The sequence below is a fragment of the Oncorhynchus masou genome, chromosome 15, assembly GCF_036934945.1.
Source record: "Oncorhynchus masou masou isolate Uvic2021 chromosome 15, UVic_Omas_1.1, whole genome shotgun sequence".
NCBI classification, from domain to species: Eukaryota; Metazoa; Chordata; class Actinopteri; order Salmoniformes; family Salmonidae; genus Oncorhynchus; species Oncorhynchus masou.
Window position 1 is genome coordinate 36983717 of NC_088226.1, and position 15623 is coordinate 36999339.

The 15623-nt window shown below is 41.9% G+C and overlaps 1 protein-coding gene and 1 non-coding gene across 3 annotated transcripts; both read right to left on the bottom strand.

Moving 5' to 3' along the window:
• Positions 1–781: 781 nt before the first annotated feature.
• nasp (nuclear autoantigenic sperm protein (histone-binding)) lies at positions 782–15360 on the bottom strand. Of its 2 annotated transcripts, none has more exons than XM_064989202.1 (14): positions 15181–15360; positions 13757–13798; positions 13477–13590; positions 8939–9019; positions 8506–8624; positions 7411–7454; positions 5854–5921; positions 5678–5751; positions 5273–5461; positions 4657–4826; positions 2074–2178; positions 1864–1941; positions 1299–1424; positions 782–967 (listed from the first exon to the last, which is right to left on the bottom strand). In XM_064989202.1, the coding sequence occupies exons 1-14, from the start codon at positions 15216–15218 to the stop codon at positions 929–931; spliced, it is 1287 nt and encodes a 428-aa protein (XP_064845274.1). In that variant the 5' UTR covers positions 15219–15360; the 3' UTR covers positions 782–928. The 2 variants fall into 2 exon arrangements, with proteins under 2 accessions (XP_064845274.1, XP_064845275.1); XM_064989203.1 differs by lacking the exon at positions 15181–15360 and adding an exon at positions 14753–14978.
• LOC135556979 (small nucleolar RNA SNORA16B/SNORA16A family) lies at positions 4929–5062 on the bottom strand. The gene has a single exon (XR_010458108.1). It is a non-coding gene; the product is annotated as a small nucleolar RNA SNORA16B/SNORA16A family (small nucleolar RNA).
• Positions 15361–15623: the final 263 nt, after the last annotated feature.

The window sequence follows — 15623 nt, forward strand, 5'->3', positions numbered from 1 at the left end:
GACCTTATTTATTTGCAAACATTTCTAAAAACCTGTCTACTAGTAAGACAGGAGATCTTTCTATCAGGCAGGGAGTGACTCTTCCCTCCCTGTTACCTCACAGGTGTGGGGACTCAGTATTCCACTGCTGCACTTCCACAGCTAGCTACTCCATCACTTATGGTGACTTCATTTTTAGCAATGTGCCAGTACCTATTTAGAATTGCACTTGGTTGATTGCTTCATTCAGCTCCTTTCTCCCCGCCCCTCAGATTTATTTTGGTGGGCTCTCACCTGGCACGGACATAGTTCTGATTCTGTGCATCTACCACTAGCCAGCAGGGAGCAGTGTTTCCTGGAGTGGGATGGTCAAAAAAAAAAAAAAGAGGCTCCTCCATGGGAGGAGGTACTAGGTCAAGGTCAGGTTGGGGCACATCTAGTCAGTTGTACAACTGAATGCCTCTCGCATTTAACCCAAGGAATCTGGCCAAGAGGGGGGAGCTCCTAACAGTATGGGGGGGGGTCCAGTGTCCCCATGCCATGGCTCTCACTACTCTGGTAAACCTCACACATATTGCCCCAGTTAAATATTGTCTTTTAAGGTGGGCAACCATTCCATGGATAACATTCTCATATTTGGGTGTCTGCATCAGCCTGTTAGCCTGAGGAATCCCTTTGAGCCCTACAGTGATGCCGTGGCCAAACAGCACAGCTAGTGGAGATGAGACAAAAGATGCCTCATCTCCATTAGCTGTGGCAAAAGTGGAATTAATTCCAAAGACAAGTGATTCACATTTGCAAATACTCTAATGAACTTTTATTACAACAAGTATACAAAAACTAGACAAACAAATGTGAAAAATTGTCATATTTACAGAAACAAAAGTGTAAATGGGCGTAAGGGGCAGGCCTGCTCTGCTGGCTGGAAGATCAGGGAGAGGAAGTTACTTCACACCGAGGATTCCACAGAGGCGGACAGCTTGCCGGGCTATACAAATAAATAACGGGGGGGGAAAGTGTCATCCAATCTGACAGCAGAAGTAGATTAGAATGTTAAATGCCTGGACTCTGCTTTAATCCACATATACAAACCTGCCATTCTTATCAGGGATCCATTAACACTGTAGAGATTAATCAGTTTGAGAACTTAAAACCCCTGTATGAGTCTTAGTCAAATATGTCATAGCACTCCAGTCTGTTCAAATGTTTAAAAAGGACAGTTCAAGGTGGGGGTCCCCCTTTCACATGATGCCACCAATACAAACTTCCTCTGCTGCACCTAACCCTTCTGAGAATGAGTTATAAACCTATCAACTCGCCTCCTGTGCCCCCTTCTCCTGGACTCCATTACTGCCAGAGCCGGAATCGCCGCTGCCATTAATTGTAGTTTCCTGCTTGGTCTTTTTAGCATCAGTGTCCTTTACGGGGCTCTCCTCAGTTTTCCTCTGTTCAGGAATACAAACCAAAGTCACTTCTCAACATGACCTCCCTCACAATCTACTCTAACATTACCCACACAATCACAAAAGCCAAAAGTCACCAATCCCAACTATACACACAGCCATCAGAATTCAAGCCCGATCAAAATATGTACTAAACATGCATAACGCTCAACCACAAAGGGAGAGATTGGAATGGAAATTAGTCAAACACCATTAAAAAGAGAAGACACCCTCGCAACTAAGAGCAAGCAAGAAATTCATGCAACATGAGCATACTAGGAATGGGGGATGAACCGATTTGACAAAGCAGGGGTCTACTACAAGCAGAGCACAGTAATGTACAGCATGATGTATAGACCACGGTATGAGCAGCCTCGCCACCTGTTACCCCATGCTGGGATTGGATGTAGTAGCACGCAGCGGTGGTGGGGAGGGATCTCACCTTTTTCCTGACCAGGTGGGAAATGTCTGATGCAGATTTGGAGGAGGATGCGCCATCGGCTGCCGATCTGACAGAAATCTAAAACACAGGACACGGGAATTGGTCATGAGAGCCGCTGCTTACTGAAGTTAATGACATCCAAGTCATTTGTTTAAATTAGGACAAGGTTTCATTCCAGGTGCAAGAAAAAATTATGTACAGACTAGTTACCTGACTGGTTCCAAATGCTGATGAACAGGAAGATGAAGGTCCACCATTTTCTGCAAACGCTGATGAGGAAGAGGATGGGAATGCTGACAAAGTAGAAGCTCCAGCCTGGAAGAGATGAGACATGATCAGTAGAAGACAGACAGTACATCCACAAAGCAATGGCATAAACAAGCTGGCTAAATCGTCATGTCAACTTCTCATTAGCAATTGAGAAGTGGACTGAACTTGTTCCTTGCTTGGTGATAAACATTTAGTAGACCTGCTATACTAAGTCATTCATTAGAACACGTATCAAAACACTTTACAACAGTAAATTAACCCTCCTGCTGTGTTCCGGTCAAATTGGACCGATTTACAAGTTCTCTGAAAAATGTAGTTCATTTAATCTGATTGACACTTATGACAATGACTTTGTCCATACAGGGGCATATGAACACACAAAATACATTTGGATGATTTATATTACATTTTGGGTGTATTATTTAACTTTTGTACACCTGTGGTGTTCCTGGTCATTAGGAATGAATGGGTGAGACTACAATTATAGTATAACATTGAGTTCAGGCACATTCCCATTCAGATGGACACACTTCCTCTTCCAGACCCCTACATGCAATGTGTGTTTGAGCACACACACACCGCACTCCCCTTCTTGGCTTCCATGGCAACCTATTCTATTTGGGATCTTTCCCACACAGGAACAACATTATATAGAACTTCTCACAGCTCTGGTATATAAAGCTTTTGAGGCCTTGCTCACAATTCATTCTGTGGCAGCACAATGACCAAACAAACAATGTACTGTATGTGAGGCTCTTGATCATGACACGGGTGTGGCGAGAGTCCTTGTCAAACTTTGACACAAAGTAGCCTGTGATAAATAGCAAAAGGTTCATCTGAATATTTGTTACAGTGAAAATAATCCATACACTGCTTTTTTATTATTATCTCAAAAACAAGTCAATGAGGCCTACAGGCCATAAATAGCAAATAGAAGTTCAAAACTCAATGTTCACAACAACTTAAGTTGATAAAAAAGATCTAACACAACATCAGGCGATAACATGTATTATTATGGATTTAGAATCAGCTATAATGGGGTGGTCATTTTGGACCGAGAACACAGAATTAATTAATTTATGGTTGGGGGGGCAGTATTGAGTAGCTTGGATGAATAAGGTGCCCAGAGTAAACTGCCTGCTACTCAGGCCCAGAAGCTAAGTTGTGCATATCATTAGTAGATTTGAATAGAAAACAGTGAAGTTTCTAAAACTGTTTGAATGATGTCTGAGTATAACAGAACTCACATGGCAGGCAAACACCTGAGGAAAAAGAATCCAACCAGGGGTTTGTAGTTTTTCAAGTCATTCGCTATCAAATGCAGTGTCTATGGGGTCAAATTGCACTTCCTAAGGCTTCCACTGGATGTCAACAGCCTTTAGAACCTTGTTTGAGGCTTCTACTGTGAAGGGGGAGAGAATGAGAGCTGTTTCAACCAGGTGTCTGGCAGAGTGCCATGAGCTCAGTCTCACGCTCGCCCGTGAGAGATAGAATTCCTTTGTCTTTAGGAATGCAGCTCTGGTTGAAACATTGTTGAAGATATGTTGAAAACATCCTAAAAATTGATTCTATACATCGTTTACAGTTCGTAGAAACATGTCAATGGAACTTTTTGACTTTGTCTGGACCTAGTGCTCCCGCCTCATGAATTTGGATTTGTGAACTAAACACGAACAAAAAGGAGGTATTTGGACAAAACAAACATTTATTGCAGAACTGGGATTCCTGGGAGTGCATGCAGATGAAGAGCAAAGGTAAGTGAATATTTATAATGCTATTTCTGACTTCTGTTGACGCCACAACATGGCTTGTTTATGTGTCCGAGCGCTGTACTCAGATTATTGCGGTGTGCTTTTTTCAAAGTTTTTTAGAAATCTGACACAGCGGTTGCATTAAGGAGAAGTGGATCTATAATGCCATGCATAACACTTGTATCTTTTATCAATGTTTATTATGAGTATTTCGGTAAATTGAGGTGGCTCTCTGCAAAAATCACCAGATGTTTTGGAAGAAAAACATTACTGAACATAACGCGCCAATGTAAACTGAGATTTTTGGAAATAAATATGAACTTTATCGAACAAAACATACATGTATTGTGTAACATGAAGTCCTATGAGTGTCATCTGATGAAGACCAAAGGTTAGTGATTCATTTTCTCTTTTTAGCTGGAAAAAATGGCGGTGTTTCTGTGACTAGGTGCTGACCTAAATCGTTTGGTGTGCTTTCGTCATAAAGCCTTTTGTAAAATCGGACACCAAGTTTCTTTAAAATGGTGTAAAATACTTGTATGTTTGAGGAATATTAATTATGAGAATTGTTTGAATTTGGCGCCCTGCACTTTCACTGGCTGTTGTCATATCGACCCCGTTAGGGGGATTTGAGACGTAAGAAGTTAACATGAAACGAACACAACAGGAGGGTTAAAAGGAGCATTTACTGAACAAGTTCCTGCCAGTTTTAGTCTGTTAGGTGACTAATAAACACAACCCTGAGACAAGCCAGTATCCCACAGGGACTCACCAAGGTCTGCTGTATGGCCACAGAGGCTGATCCTGCCATACTCTGGCTCTCCTTGGCATCCTCTACCTTCTCAGCGACGTCAGGCAGCAGTTGCTTCAGCTCCTCCAGCTCGGTCTTCTCTTTGGCTCCGTCTTCACCTTCCGCCTTGTCTATCACCTCCTGGAGCATGGCTAGAAACCAGAAACAAGGTTTGTAAGTGACAGGTCAGAGGTTGACAAGTCATACCTCGTGCAGTAGTGACTGTGCAGGTAGCTTTGAATCAAGAGCAAAAAGTTTGTTCTTTCCCAAACTGTTGCTGATAAGCTACAAAAGATCAAAACAGCGATCGTCGGTAAAAGACGCTTTTAGCTCCTTTGTTGACCGAAGCCACAGAGAGTATGCCAAATCAGCGTCGATGAGGGCCAGTCAGTTCCTTAAAACTTAGGGAAAAACACAATTGCATACTTGTCACGTTCTCTCTCTCTCTCTCTCTCCTAAAAAGTCCCCTAGACCCCACTCCCACCATCCATCCTGTAAGGCCAAATTGGTAACATGGCGCTAGCGATGGCTAGGTTGGAGGTTCAAATACTAAAATGCATAGATACGTGGCATGTATCATTTTATTTAACCACCTTACCCAGGCGGCTCTCAATGACTTTAACTGAGCTGCTGTAGTGCTGGATGGCCTGGCTGTATTGGCCTGTGATGCAGTAGGTCATGCCCAGTTGGTAGTGGGTCTCGGCCACCAGGCGGCTGTGGGGGGGCAAGTGCTTCAGCTGCAAGGACAGGCAGTCCTGGAAGTCCTCCACAGCTGCAGGGTAGTTACCTAGAAGAGGGAAGGCACGTGAATATGAAACAAACATCTGTAGTGTGTGGCGCAAGGGTCTAACACTTGAGGGAGGGTTAAGGGCAAGGTGATCAAAAATGGGATGTATAAAGTCAACATTAACTATGTGCGTTTTCAGTAGGGCAAGCCGTAGCAAAACATTTTGCATTGAGCAAAAAAATAAAACGTGCAAGAAATAGCAAATGGAGATCATACCAGATTCTGCTCCAACTTCTCCCAGCTTCAGATAGGCTTGAGCAGCCATCAACTGGTCCTCCTTGTTCTCCTTTCTGTTTGTATAAGGAGAGAGGGAAACAGGTGAAAGGTAGTCCATTGGAATAATGTATACCCAAAACAAAGTTTCATGGTAGCTTTCTACAGGGAGCGTTTACCTTTTGTAGATGACCTTAGCGACCTCCAGCATTTCCCAAGCCAGCTGCAGGTTACCCACTTCCTCCTCCTACAAGAGATGGGAAGAAGCAAACAAAAAGGTTAGATGTTTGAAATATTTTCATACAAAATAAGTACATTGTGACAAAGGGACATTGTTTAACTTCACTAGGGTAGGGGGCAGCATTCGGAATTTTGGATGAAAAGTGCGCCTAAAGTAAACTGCCTGCTTCTCAGGCCCAGAAGCTAGGATATGCATATAATTGGTAGATTTGGATAGAAAAAAAAAAACACTTAAGTTCTCAAAACTGTTAAAGTAATGTCTGTGTATAACATAACTGATATGGCAGGTGAAAACCTGAGGAAAATCCATCCAGGAAGTAGTATTATTTTGAAAGGCTGTTTTTCCATTGAAAGCCTATCCACCATACAAAGACTTAAGACCCAGTTTACGATCTCCATGGCTTCCTCTACACGTGGCCAGTCTTTAGGCATCGTTTCGGGCTTTTACTCTGAAAAATGAGGGCGATACAGCTCTTTCAATGAGTGGACAGTGGAAATTTCCAGACATGAGTCCAGCGCACGATCGGGAGCGCGCCTTTCTTGTTTCTCCTTTTCTATTGATGAAGTTCTCGTCCAGTTGAAATATTATTGATTATTTATGACAAAACATAATTTGACACGTTTCTATGAACTTAAGGTACTTTTTTGATTTTTCATCTGTCTGTGACTGCGCTTTGTTCCAAAGGATTGCTGAACAAAACTGAGGTTTTTGGACATAAACATTATCGAACAAAACAAGCATTTATTGCGTTACACGGAGTCTTCGGAGTGCAACCATATGAAGAGTAAAGATAAGTGATACATTTTAAATAGCTATTTCTGACTTTTGTTACTCCTCTTCTTGGCTGCTAACTGTTTGTAATGATTTGCCTGCTGGGCACTGTTGTCAGATAATCGTATGGTTTGCTTTCGCCGTAAAGCCTTTTTGAAATCTGACACAGAGGTTGGATTAACAACAAGTTTATCTTTAAGCCGGTGTATAACATTTGTACCTTATGTTTATTATGATAATTTCTGTTTTGTTGAGTTTCACGCTCTGCAATTTCACCAGATGTTGTTTGAGACATTGGATTATTGAACAAAACAGAGGTTTTTGGATATAAACAGGGACATTGTCGAACAAAATGAACATTTATTGAGTAAATCGGAGACTTGTGAGTGCAAACATATGAAGATCATAGGTAAGTGATTCATTGTATCACTATTTCTGACTTGTGTAACTCCTCCACTTGGCTTGTTACGGTTTAATGATTTGGCTGCTGGGCTTTGTTCTCAGATAATCGCATGGTATGCTTTCGCCATAAAGCCTTTTTGAAATCTGACAGTGGTTGGAATAACAAGAAGTTTGTTTAAACTCATGTATAACACTTGTAAGTTTCATGAATTTTTAAGAGCATTTGTTTTTGGTGTTCTGCAATTTCACTGGATGTTGGCCAGGTGGGATGCTTGCCAACCCCCTGGCCTCACCCCCCTAGTGAGGTTAAAGGATAACTTACTTTGTCTTCACCAGTGCCTTCCCCTTCATCGTCGTCATCATCATCTAAGAGTGGAGGCCAAGAGAATACAGTAAGCCTAAACTGCAGCAGTCCTACACTTCAGGAAAACCAAAGACCAACTGAACAAAACCAGAGTTTGATAGTTCACTAGGAAAGAAGTGGAAGAGCTTGTGATTCCAGTAATAATGTGACAGCGGCCGTTCCCAACAGTGCAGCTTAAACTTCCATTAGCAAGAGAAGTGAGACTTGAGTTTACAATCCCTTTACAGCCCTACTGCAGGTTCAACAACTATTTGTTTAACAGCCATTCTTATGGTCTTTTAGTCCCAATCCACTTGGTGCACCCGAACAGATTCCTACACAGGACATAAGTTTAACTTCACCCTCGTCCTCCATCTTCTCCTCCGCAGCCTCCTCTCCATTCCGCTCTTCAGAAGCCTTCACGCCAATCTCCTTCAGAGCTTCCTCTTGCCCAGCCTCCTTATCTTTTCTAGCTTCCTCTTCAGGAGCAAAAAGAGTCTCCTCCACCCCATCCACAGGAGGCTTAGACTTCTCATCACGCCCGTTCTTGGCAGGAGGCTTGGCAGCATCCTCTTCCTTTGCTTCTGTTTCCATGGTTTCCTTCTCCCCCTCTGCCACAGATTCACTCTTCCCTTCCTCCTTTGGCTCAGCTTTGCCATCCTCCCCATCAGTTTTTTTCTCTGCCATCGCATCATAAACCTGCATTCTTAGCTCGTCCCTTGTTTTGTCTACACCAGAGATATGGGGCATGAAAACTTATGTTAAATCATTCTCCCCAAAAAGAGTGCATGTCAAAATAAATTCTCAATCTGTGACCATAGCAGGAACCAGCCTTTTCCCCCCTCACTGAACAGAGCTGACTGGGTCATTCACTCTTCCCATGTCAGATAAGCCCATTGACAGGGGGCATGTAAATACTTGATATCATGTTGAAGACACCTACTAATGCCAATGAAAAAAATTAACAATTGTTAGTTTTTGCTCCAGCACAAGTCAATTGTCCTAGCTAGCTAGGAGTTAAGTGACAAGCAGCCATAAAGAGTGATAGTCAGGTTAAGATGGGCTACTCCTCACCTTCCAAGTTGTCAGCACTCTCAATCTTTGAGTTGTCCGGCTTCTCTCCCTCTCCTTCCTCCTCAGAGGACTCCTCAGGGACTCCCTCAAGAGCATTACCTAGGACAGTGTTCTCCACCCTGAAACACCACACAGCCATTTAATTCAAATATTCATAACTCAGAGCGTGGTGCTGGCAACAGCAGGCTTGTGGGTTTGAATTCCACAATTGTTTTAATAACTGACTTGCCTAGTTAAATAAAAAGGTTAAGAACAAATTATTATTTACAATGACGGCCTACACCAGCCAAACCCAGACATACCCCATGTACAGTGAATACACAAGTCACTCATTCGCAACAGTTCTTCCAGTCACTTTGGATAAAGTCTGCTAAAATGTAACTAGAAAATGTGTCAAAGACCCATACAGTAACAGTATCATTCTTCCACTTACCTGGCAAGCTCCAGTAGAGACTTCCCACACAGAAAGAAGGCCTCTCCACACTCATCTGCGGTGTCCCCATACCTCGCAGCCCTGAAGAACAAGAGATGTCAGATTAGCAGTACTGGTTGAGGTCAGGTAAAGAATAAATTAAATGCTCCTTGTAATATCAGAAATCCACAATCAATACATGACCCTCATAGCATTACAAATCCAATCAATCCAAGCATGGACTTCACCAGGACCTGGCTTTCGAGGGCTTTAGCACAGAATAATTTTGGGTCAGGCCCAAATCTTTGGCACTGCTGCAAATAAATTGTAGTCAACTGAATGTGCCACTTAGTTCATAGAGATGTGGTTACGTTAAACTCAAAGTTATTCAACCGTTATAAATCAGGGGTGTAGTGCTGCCGGTGGACAGCGGAGCGATGCTCTGCCACGTCTCAGAATGGAGCCGTGTCTCACAAGATCACTTGATGATGAATTAGTATCCTACATAACAAACCGAATATAATAGCGTGATCGTGTCAGGCTACTGTTATACCAGAAACACCATGTAATTTATATGACAATTTAGGATGATTGTGCTGAAATATTGCATTTTTTCTCCATCATGATGTGGCTGTGATTAACTCCATCTGCTGTAAAAAGTGGATGAGTTCAGCTGGTTAGCCACCCTTACATCATTCAAGAAGGTCGAAACGCATATTCCCATTGTTGGGAGTCGGGGTAAACTTTGACCATTGAGATCAAAGACATGACAGATCAGACAGTGTATATGAAGTGAAAAAGACTGGGTTTTATGTCAGAAGGTAATGGGTCTCTGTAGAAAGACAGATGGCTTTGGAATGTGTTGGGTGGACAGGAGGTGGTCACAGGATTGCTATGGGGGAAATGGATGGACATCTGTGGATAAGGCAAAGGAGGGGTTGAGGTCAAGTCAGATCCCCTGAAAGGAGAAATAATGGTTTATTATCCTGTTACTTGCTACCGATTCATAAGCTATAAGGATTAGAGAGGAGGAGTTTCCAAAGTGGGGGTGTATATGATGGTGAGAACATGTCTTTGTCTGAACTACAGCTGGGTCTAGGGTCCGTGAGTTATTTACTCTGAAAATGTAGAACCTAACACCATGAAACTGATTGTGATTAAATAGTTGGCATGCATATGCAGCATGGGCATTTCATCTGTACAACATGAATAGTTATCAACTGACAGTGAAGGCCCGATTTATAATAAGGTAGGCCTAATTGTGTTTTAGGATTAGTCACAGTATGTGTAGGCAATCATGCATGATGCATTGGATGATTCATTGTATGTAGCCTATATTCTAAAATTATTTTATAGAAGTTTTTCAGAATGATGGCTTAATAATAATGCTTTGGCAGGTTAAAAGAATACCACTGGTTATAATAAATGTAACGCAACTGCCATGTGTGGTCAACTAATAATTCCAGCACCGGTTTGATTGGGACAGCGTCATTTCGCTGCTTTGAGACCAGCATCAATGTCAGATGTTTTTCCCCACTGAATCGCTTTCAATATTTGGTTATAATTAGGCTGGAAAACATTAGATAAATTGAAGGTGAGCGCTCATGATCATTATTCTGATGATTCTTATGATTATACCCCCCCTGTCTCGGCCTCCAGTATTTATGCTGCAGTAGTTTGTGTCGGGGGGCTAGGGTCAGTCTGTTATATCTGGAGTATTTCTCCTGTCTTATCCGGTGTCCTGTGTGAATTTAAGTATGCTCTCTAATTCTTTCTTTCTCTTTATCTCTCGGAGGACCTGAGCCCCAGGACTACCTGGCATGATGACTCCTTGCTATCCCCAGTCCACCTGGCCATGAAGCTGCTCCAGTTTCAACTGTTCTGCCAGCGGCTATGGAACACTGACCTGTTCGCCGGACGTGCTACCTGTCCCAGACCTGCTGTTTTCAACTCTTTAGAGACAGCAGGAGCGGTAGCGATACTCTCAATGATCGGCTATGAAAAGCCAACTAACAGTTACTCCTGAGGGGCTGACCTGTTGCACCCTCGACAACTACTGTGATTATTATTATTTGACCATGTTGGTCATTTATGAACATCTTGGCCATGTTCTGTTATAATCACCACCCGGCACAGCCAGAAGAGGACTGGCCACCTCTCATAACCTAGAGAGGATCCAGGCTTCGGCCCTTCTAGGGAGTTTTTCCCTGGCCACCATGCTTCTACACCTGTCATGCTTGCTGTTTGGAGTTTTAGGCTGGGTTTCTGTACAGCACTTTGAGATATCAGAAGGGCTATATAAATACATATCTTCTCCACACACACTATGTCTATAGTAGAGGTCGATCGATTATGATTTTTCAATGCCGATACCGATTATTGGAGGACCAAAAAAGCCGATACAGGCAGACTTTTAAAATGTATTTATTTGTAATAATGACAATTACAACAATACTGAATGAACACTTATTTTAACTTAATAGAATACATCAATAAAATAAATTTAGCCTCAAGTAAATAATGAAACATGTTCAATTTGGTTTAAATAATGCAAAAACAAAGTGTTTGGAGAAGAAAGTAAAAGTGCAATATGTGCCATGTAAGAAAGCTAACGTTTCAGTTCCTTGCTCAGAACATATGAAAGCTGGTGGTTCCTTTTAACATGAGTCTTCAATATTCCCAGGTAAGAAGTTTTAGGTTGTAGTTATTATAGGAATTATAGGACTATTTCCCTCTATACCATTTGTATTTCATTAACCTTTGACTATTAGATGTTCTTATAGGCACTTTAATATTGCCAGTGTAACAGTATAGCTTCCGTCCCTCTCCTCGCTCTTTCCTGGGCTCGAACCAGCAACACAACGACAACAGACACCATCAAAGCAGCGTTACCCATGCAGAGCAAGGGGAACAACTACTAGAAGGCTCAGAGCGAGTGACGTTTGAAACGCTATTAGCGCACGCTAACTAGCTAGCCATTTCACTTCAGTTACACCAGCCTCATCTCGGGAGTTGATAGGCTTGTAGTCATAAACAGCGCAATGCTTGACGCACAACAAAGCTGATGGCAAAACGCACGAAAGTGCTGTTTGAATGAATGTTTACATTAATTATTGCTTCTGCGTACCACCGCTCAGTCAGATACTTATATGCAACGCAGGACACGCTAGATAATATCAACAATGTGTAGTTAACTAGTGATTATGATTTGTTTTTATAAGATAAGTTTAATGGTAGCTAGCAACTTACCTTGGCTTACTGAATTTGCGTAACAGGCCGTCTCCTTGTGGAGTGCAACGAGAGAGGGGCAGGTCGTTATTGCGTTGGACTAGTTAACTGTAAGGTTTCAAGATTGGATCCCACGAGCTGACAAAGGTGAAAATCTGTCGTTCTGCCCCTGAACGAGGCAGTTAACCCACTGCTCCTAGGCAGTCATTGAAAATAAGAATGTGTTCTTAACTGGACTTGCATAGTTAAATAAAAGGTGTAAAAAAATATATAAATAGGCGTACAAAAATACAGATTTCCGATTGTTATGAAAACTTGAAATCGGCCCTAATTAAGCAGCCATTCCGACTAAATCGGTCGACCTCTAGTCTATAGCCTACCTGATGAGCTTCCCTGAACATTGATACTTTTCAGTCAGTTAGCCTACTGATGCAAATAAACATTTGTACATAAGCTCAAGTAATTTGATATGTTTGCATTGTTCAAAAAGACCTACATCGTTTCAATAACAATATAACTGTAACCACGCTTCCTTGACTTACTGAATTAATTCTCATAATTGTAGGCTTGGCTACTTGCTGATTATATTAACAGTAGGCCTACCTACACAATAAACTCATATGGGGTTACTGACCACAAATGATTGAATTAATCTCCATTAACTTATTTGGCCTTAAGTGAAAACATGGAAGAAAACAATGTTGCAGAAAGGGGTGCTGGAGATCAATTGAAATACATTTGCAAAATTATAAAATTAGGCTACACCTGTCTATTAATAAATTAAATAATTGAAAATACTACACCAGCATAAGAGACACTGAGGATCAATAGCTTATTTTAAAAAATTGCTGTAGATTGTGCTGTCACATCATGAGCACATAGGCCTAGTCTACAGCAATTAGGCAGCCTGTGTGGGAAATATAAAACAGCTGATTGACAAAATACATTTGAGGGAAAAATCTGTTTGAACAGGTGAGTGCCACTGGAAAGTTGGTGGACTATAATTTCCTCCTCATATTATAGGCCAACATCAGTGTATCCACTCTTAATTGGCCCATGCTATTGGCTACACTTAAGGCATGGGTAATTTATTTATCTCAGTATACAAATGTCAGGAGGAGCTTGTCATTTTGATAATTTGCTTGGTATAAAAACAAAACATATATATTGTAATGTCTGCAGTCATGTAAAATGACAGATTGCAGAAAATTATTTTAGAAAAGGCATTCTTTCCTCAGACCCACAAACCCCTGGTCTTCAGGACTGAGTTACGAATGTTATGAAACTCGGGTGACTGCCCTGGATCCAAGCCATTTGTTCTCAGTACTCACAGCATGCCACAAGCCTCCTGGAACACATGGACTGCAGAAACGACATCTCCCATCACCAGGTGCCTGTTCCCTGCGCCGATCAGCTTCTTTGCCTCCGCCATCACGTCGACAGAGCTGTGGTACAGACAAGACAGCCACAATAGATATTTTTTACTGCACTCAAACAAACCTATTGCATGATAAATCAGTGTGGAGTTGAGACTAAAAAAGGTACAAGAGGAACCTTATCATAAAAGCTGTATAAATTCAAACAAGCAAAATCAAAAGCACAGTTCCTCACCTGTCTGCCATAGCACTTGATGACCCAGGCTTTTCATCCATGCTGAAAAAGTGACACATGCAGTCAATTATAGAATAAATGCTACAAAATATTGTCTAGTCAAGTACGTTTAGGTACATTTACATTATTGTGAACGCTAAATAGTTTTTGCAGAGGTCATGAGGCTAGGGTTAAACCTCCAAGTGCAGGAGGGGTTAAAATGTCCTTCGAGCAACGTGACTTTAATTTAGTCAGACACCCCGCCCCCCGGTAATCTCAGTATGCCAGTGACTATTATTCTATCCTGTTTCGAACGGAAGTGTTGCTTCTAGGAGATAGGAGCCATCCAGGTAACGTTAGTGTTAAAAAAAATAAAAAAATGTTTTGCAAGTTGACACTGGCGTGTCTTGACAATAACGTTGAATTGAACTGGTGAGCTGGATAGCAAAAAAAAAAAAGTGGCGTTCGTTCAGCTATAGAAAGCTTTTGAAAAATGTTTATAGTTAGCATCATAGCTATGTCACGCCAGCAAGCACGTGCATTTCTTGAGTACCAGGAAGTAGGCGAATTGCTTCATGCTTTGCTAGCTAGTTTCACTAGCCAATTAGCTAACAGTTTTGGGCTAACTAGTTAGCTCTAACTAGCTAACTTGGCGAAGAAAATTAACATTAGCTAGCAAGTGCAACAGATCGTCACGTTCAATTCGAGGTAGCTAGCTAATAACCGGTACCGTTAGCTAGAGGATAGTGTAACGCAGTTAACGACAATTAGCTGGCTACGGTTAACCACCCACGAATAGCATCAATTGGGCTAACTAAGGGTGTGTTCGTAAAGTTAATCTGGAGTGCGCTGTGGGCGTTCGTAAATTCGGAGCATTGTCATGTCGTCCGTAAAATTCACAGTATTTCGCTATTGGAGCGCACACTAGACGCTCTAGCCGAGGAGTAGGAGTTGATCCGAGCGTTCTGACCTCAAAGGCAGTCAAGCTAACGTTGGCTCACTGACCTTCTTACTCACCCTAGCAGAACTGGTTCCATGTTATCCCGAGTGTTGGCGACTGTGTTGCTGGCAGCAATTTAATTAAGCTTTGACGACGTTTACTGACACCGGCTATATTCAACGGGTGTTGTGCGTTCGTAAATTCAGTTATTCTGCGCTGTCTGGCACTGACGAAACTGTTCCGAAATTGGAGTATAGCTAGAGCGAATTTACGAACGCACCTTAACTGGTTGGGTGTTGGAGCGGAACTTGTTAGCTTGCTATATATTGCATTGTTTATTGAATGGGAGCGTGAATAAGTTTCGGCTAACTAGCTAGTACACTACGGCTTAAAGGTGATTAGCTAGATACTGTAGGTAGTTATCAAAACAAGTGAGCTAGCTTCTAGCTAACACACCAGAGGATAGGTGAAGGCACACAAACAAATGTCCTACAAAATGTCTCACCTTCCTGAGCTTGAAGCAACTGCTGTTTCCTCTGTCATGTTTCGTGACTGACTCAGAATACAACGTAGTGTAAACTGTGTAGCTAGCTAAATGAACAGATTTTGTAGGAAAATGTCAGGTTCTTTATTTCACTGACACTATTCTTTGTTGGCGCGTTTGCTGACACCGTGCACACTTCCGTTGAACTTTCAACTTGATTAAACGCGGGAGAAAATATTAAAGGGAAAGTAACATGATACAATTTTTATTTTCTTAATTTAACCAGGCAAGTCAGTAAATTAAGAACAAATTCTTATTTACAATGACTTCCAATGAACAGTGGGTTAACTGCCTTGTTCAGGGGCATAACGACAGATTTTTACCTTGTAAGCTCGGGCATTCGATCTAGCAACCTTTCGGTTTACTGGCCCAACACTAACCACTAGGCTACCTGCGAATGTAAC

Coding starts and splice junctions, on each gene's coding strand:
- nasp (XM_064989202.1), bottom strand. CDS start 15,218: ATGACAGAGGAAACAGCAGTTGCTTCAAGCTCAGGAAG. Junction 7,455..8,505: donor GAGTGCTGACAACTTGGAAG/GTGAGGAGTAGC, acceptor CTCCACTCTTAG/ATGATGATGACGACGATGAA. Junction 4,827..5,272: donor AGTCATTGAGAGCCGCCTGG/GTAAGGTGGTTA, acceptor TCTGGTTTCTAG/CCATGCTCCAGGAGGTGATA.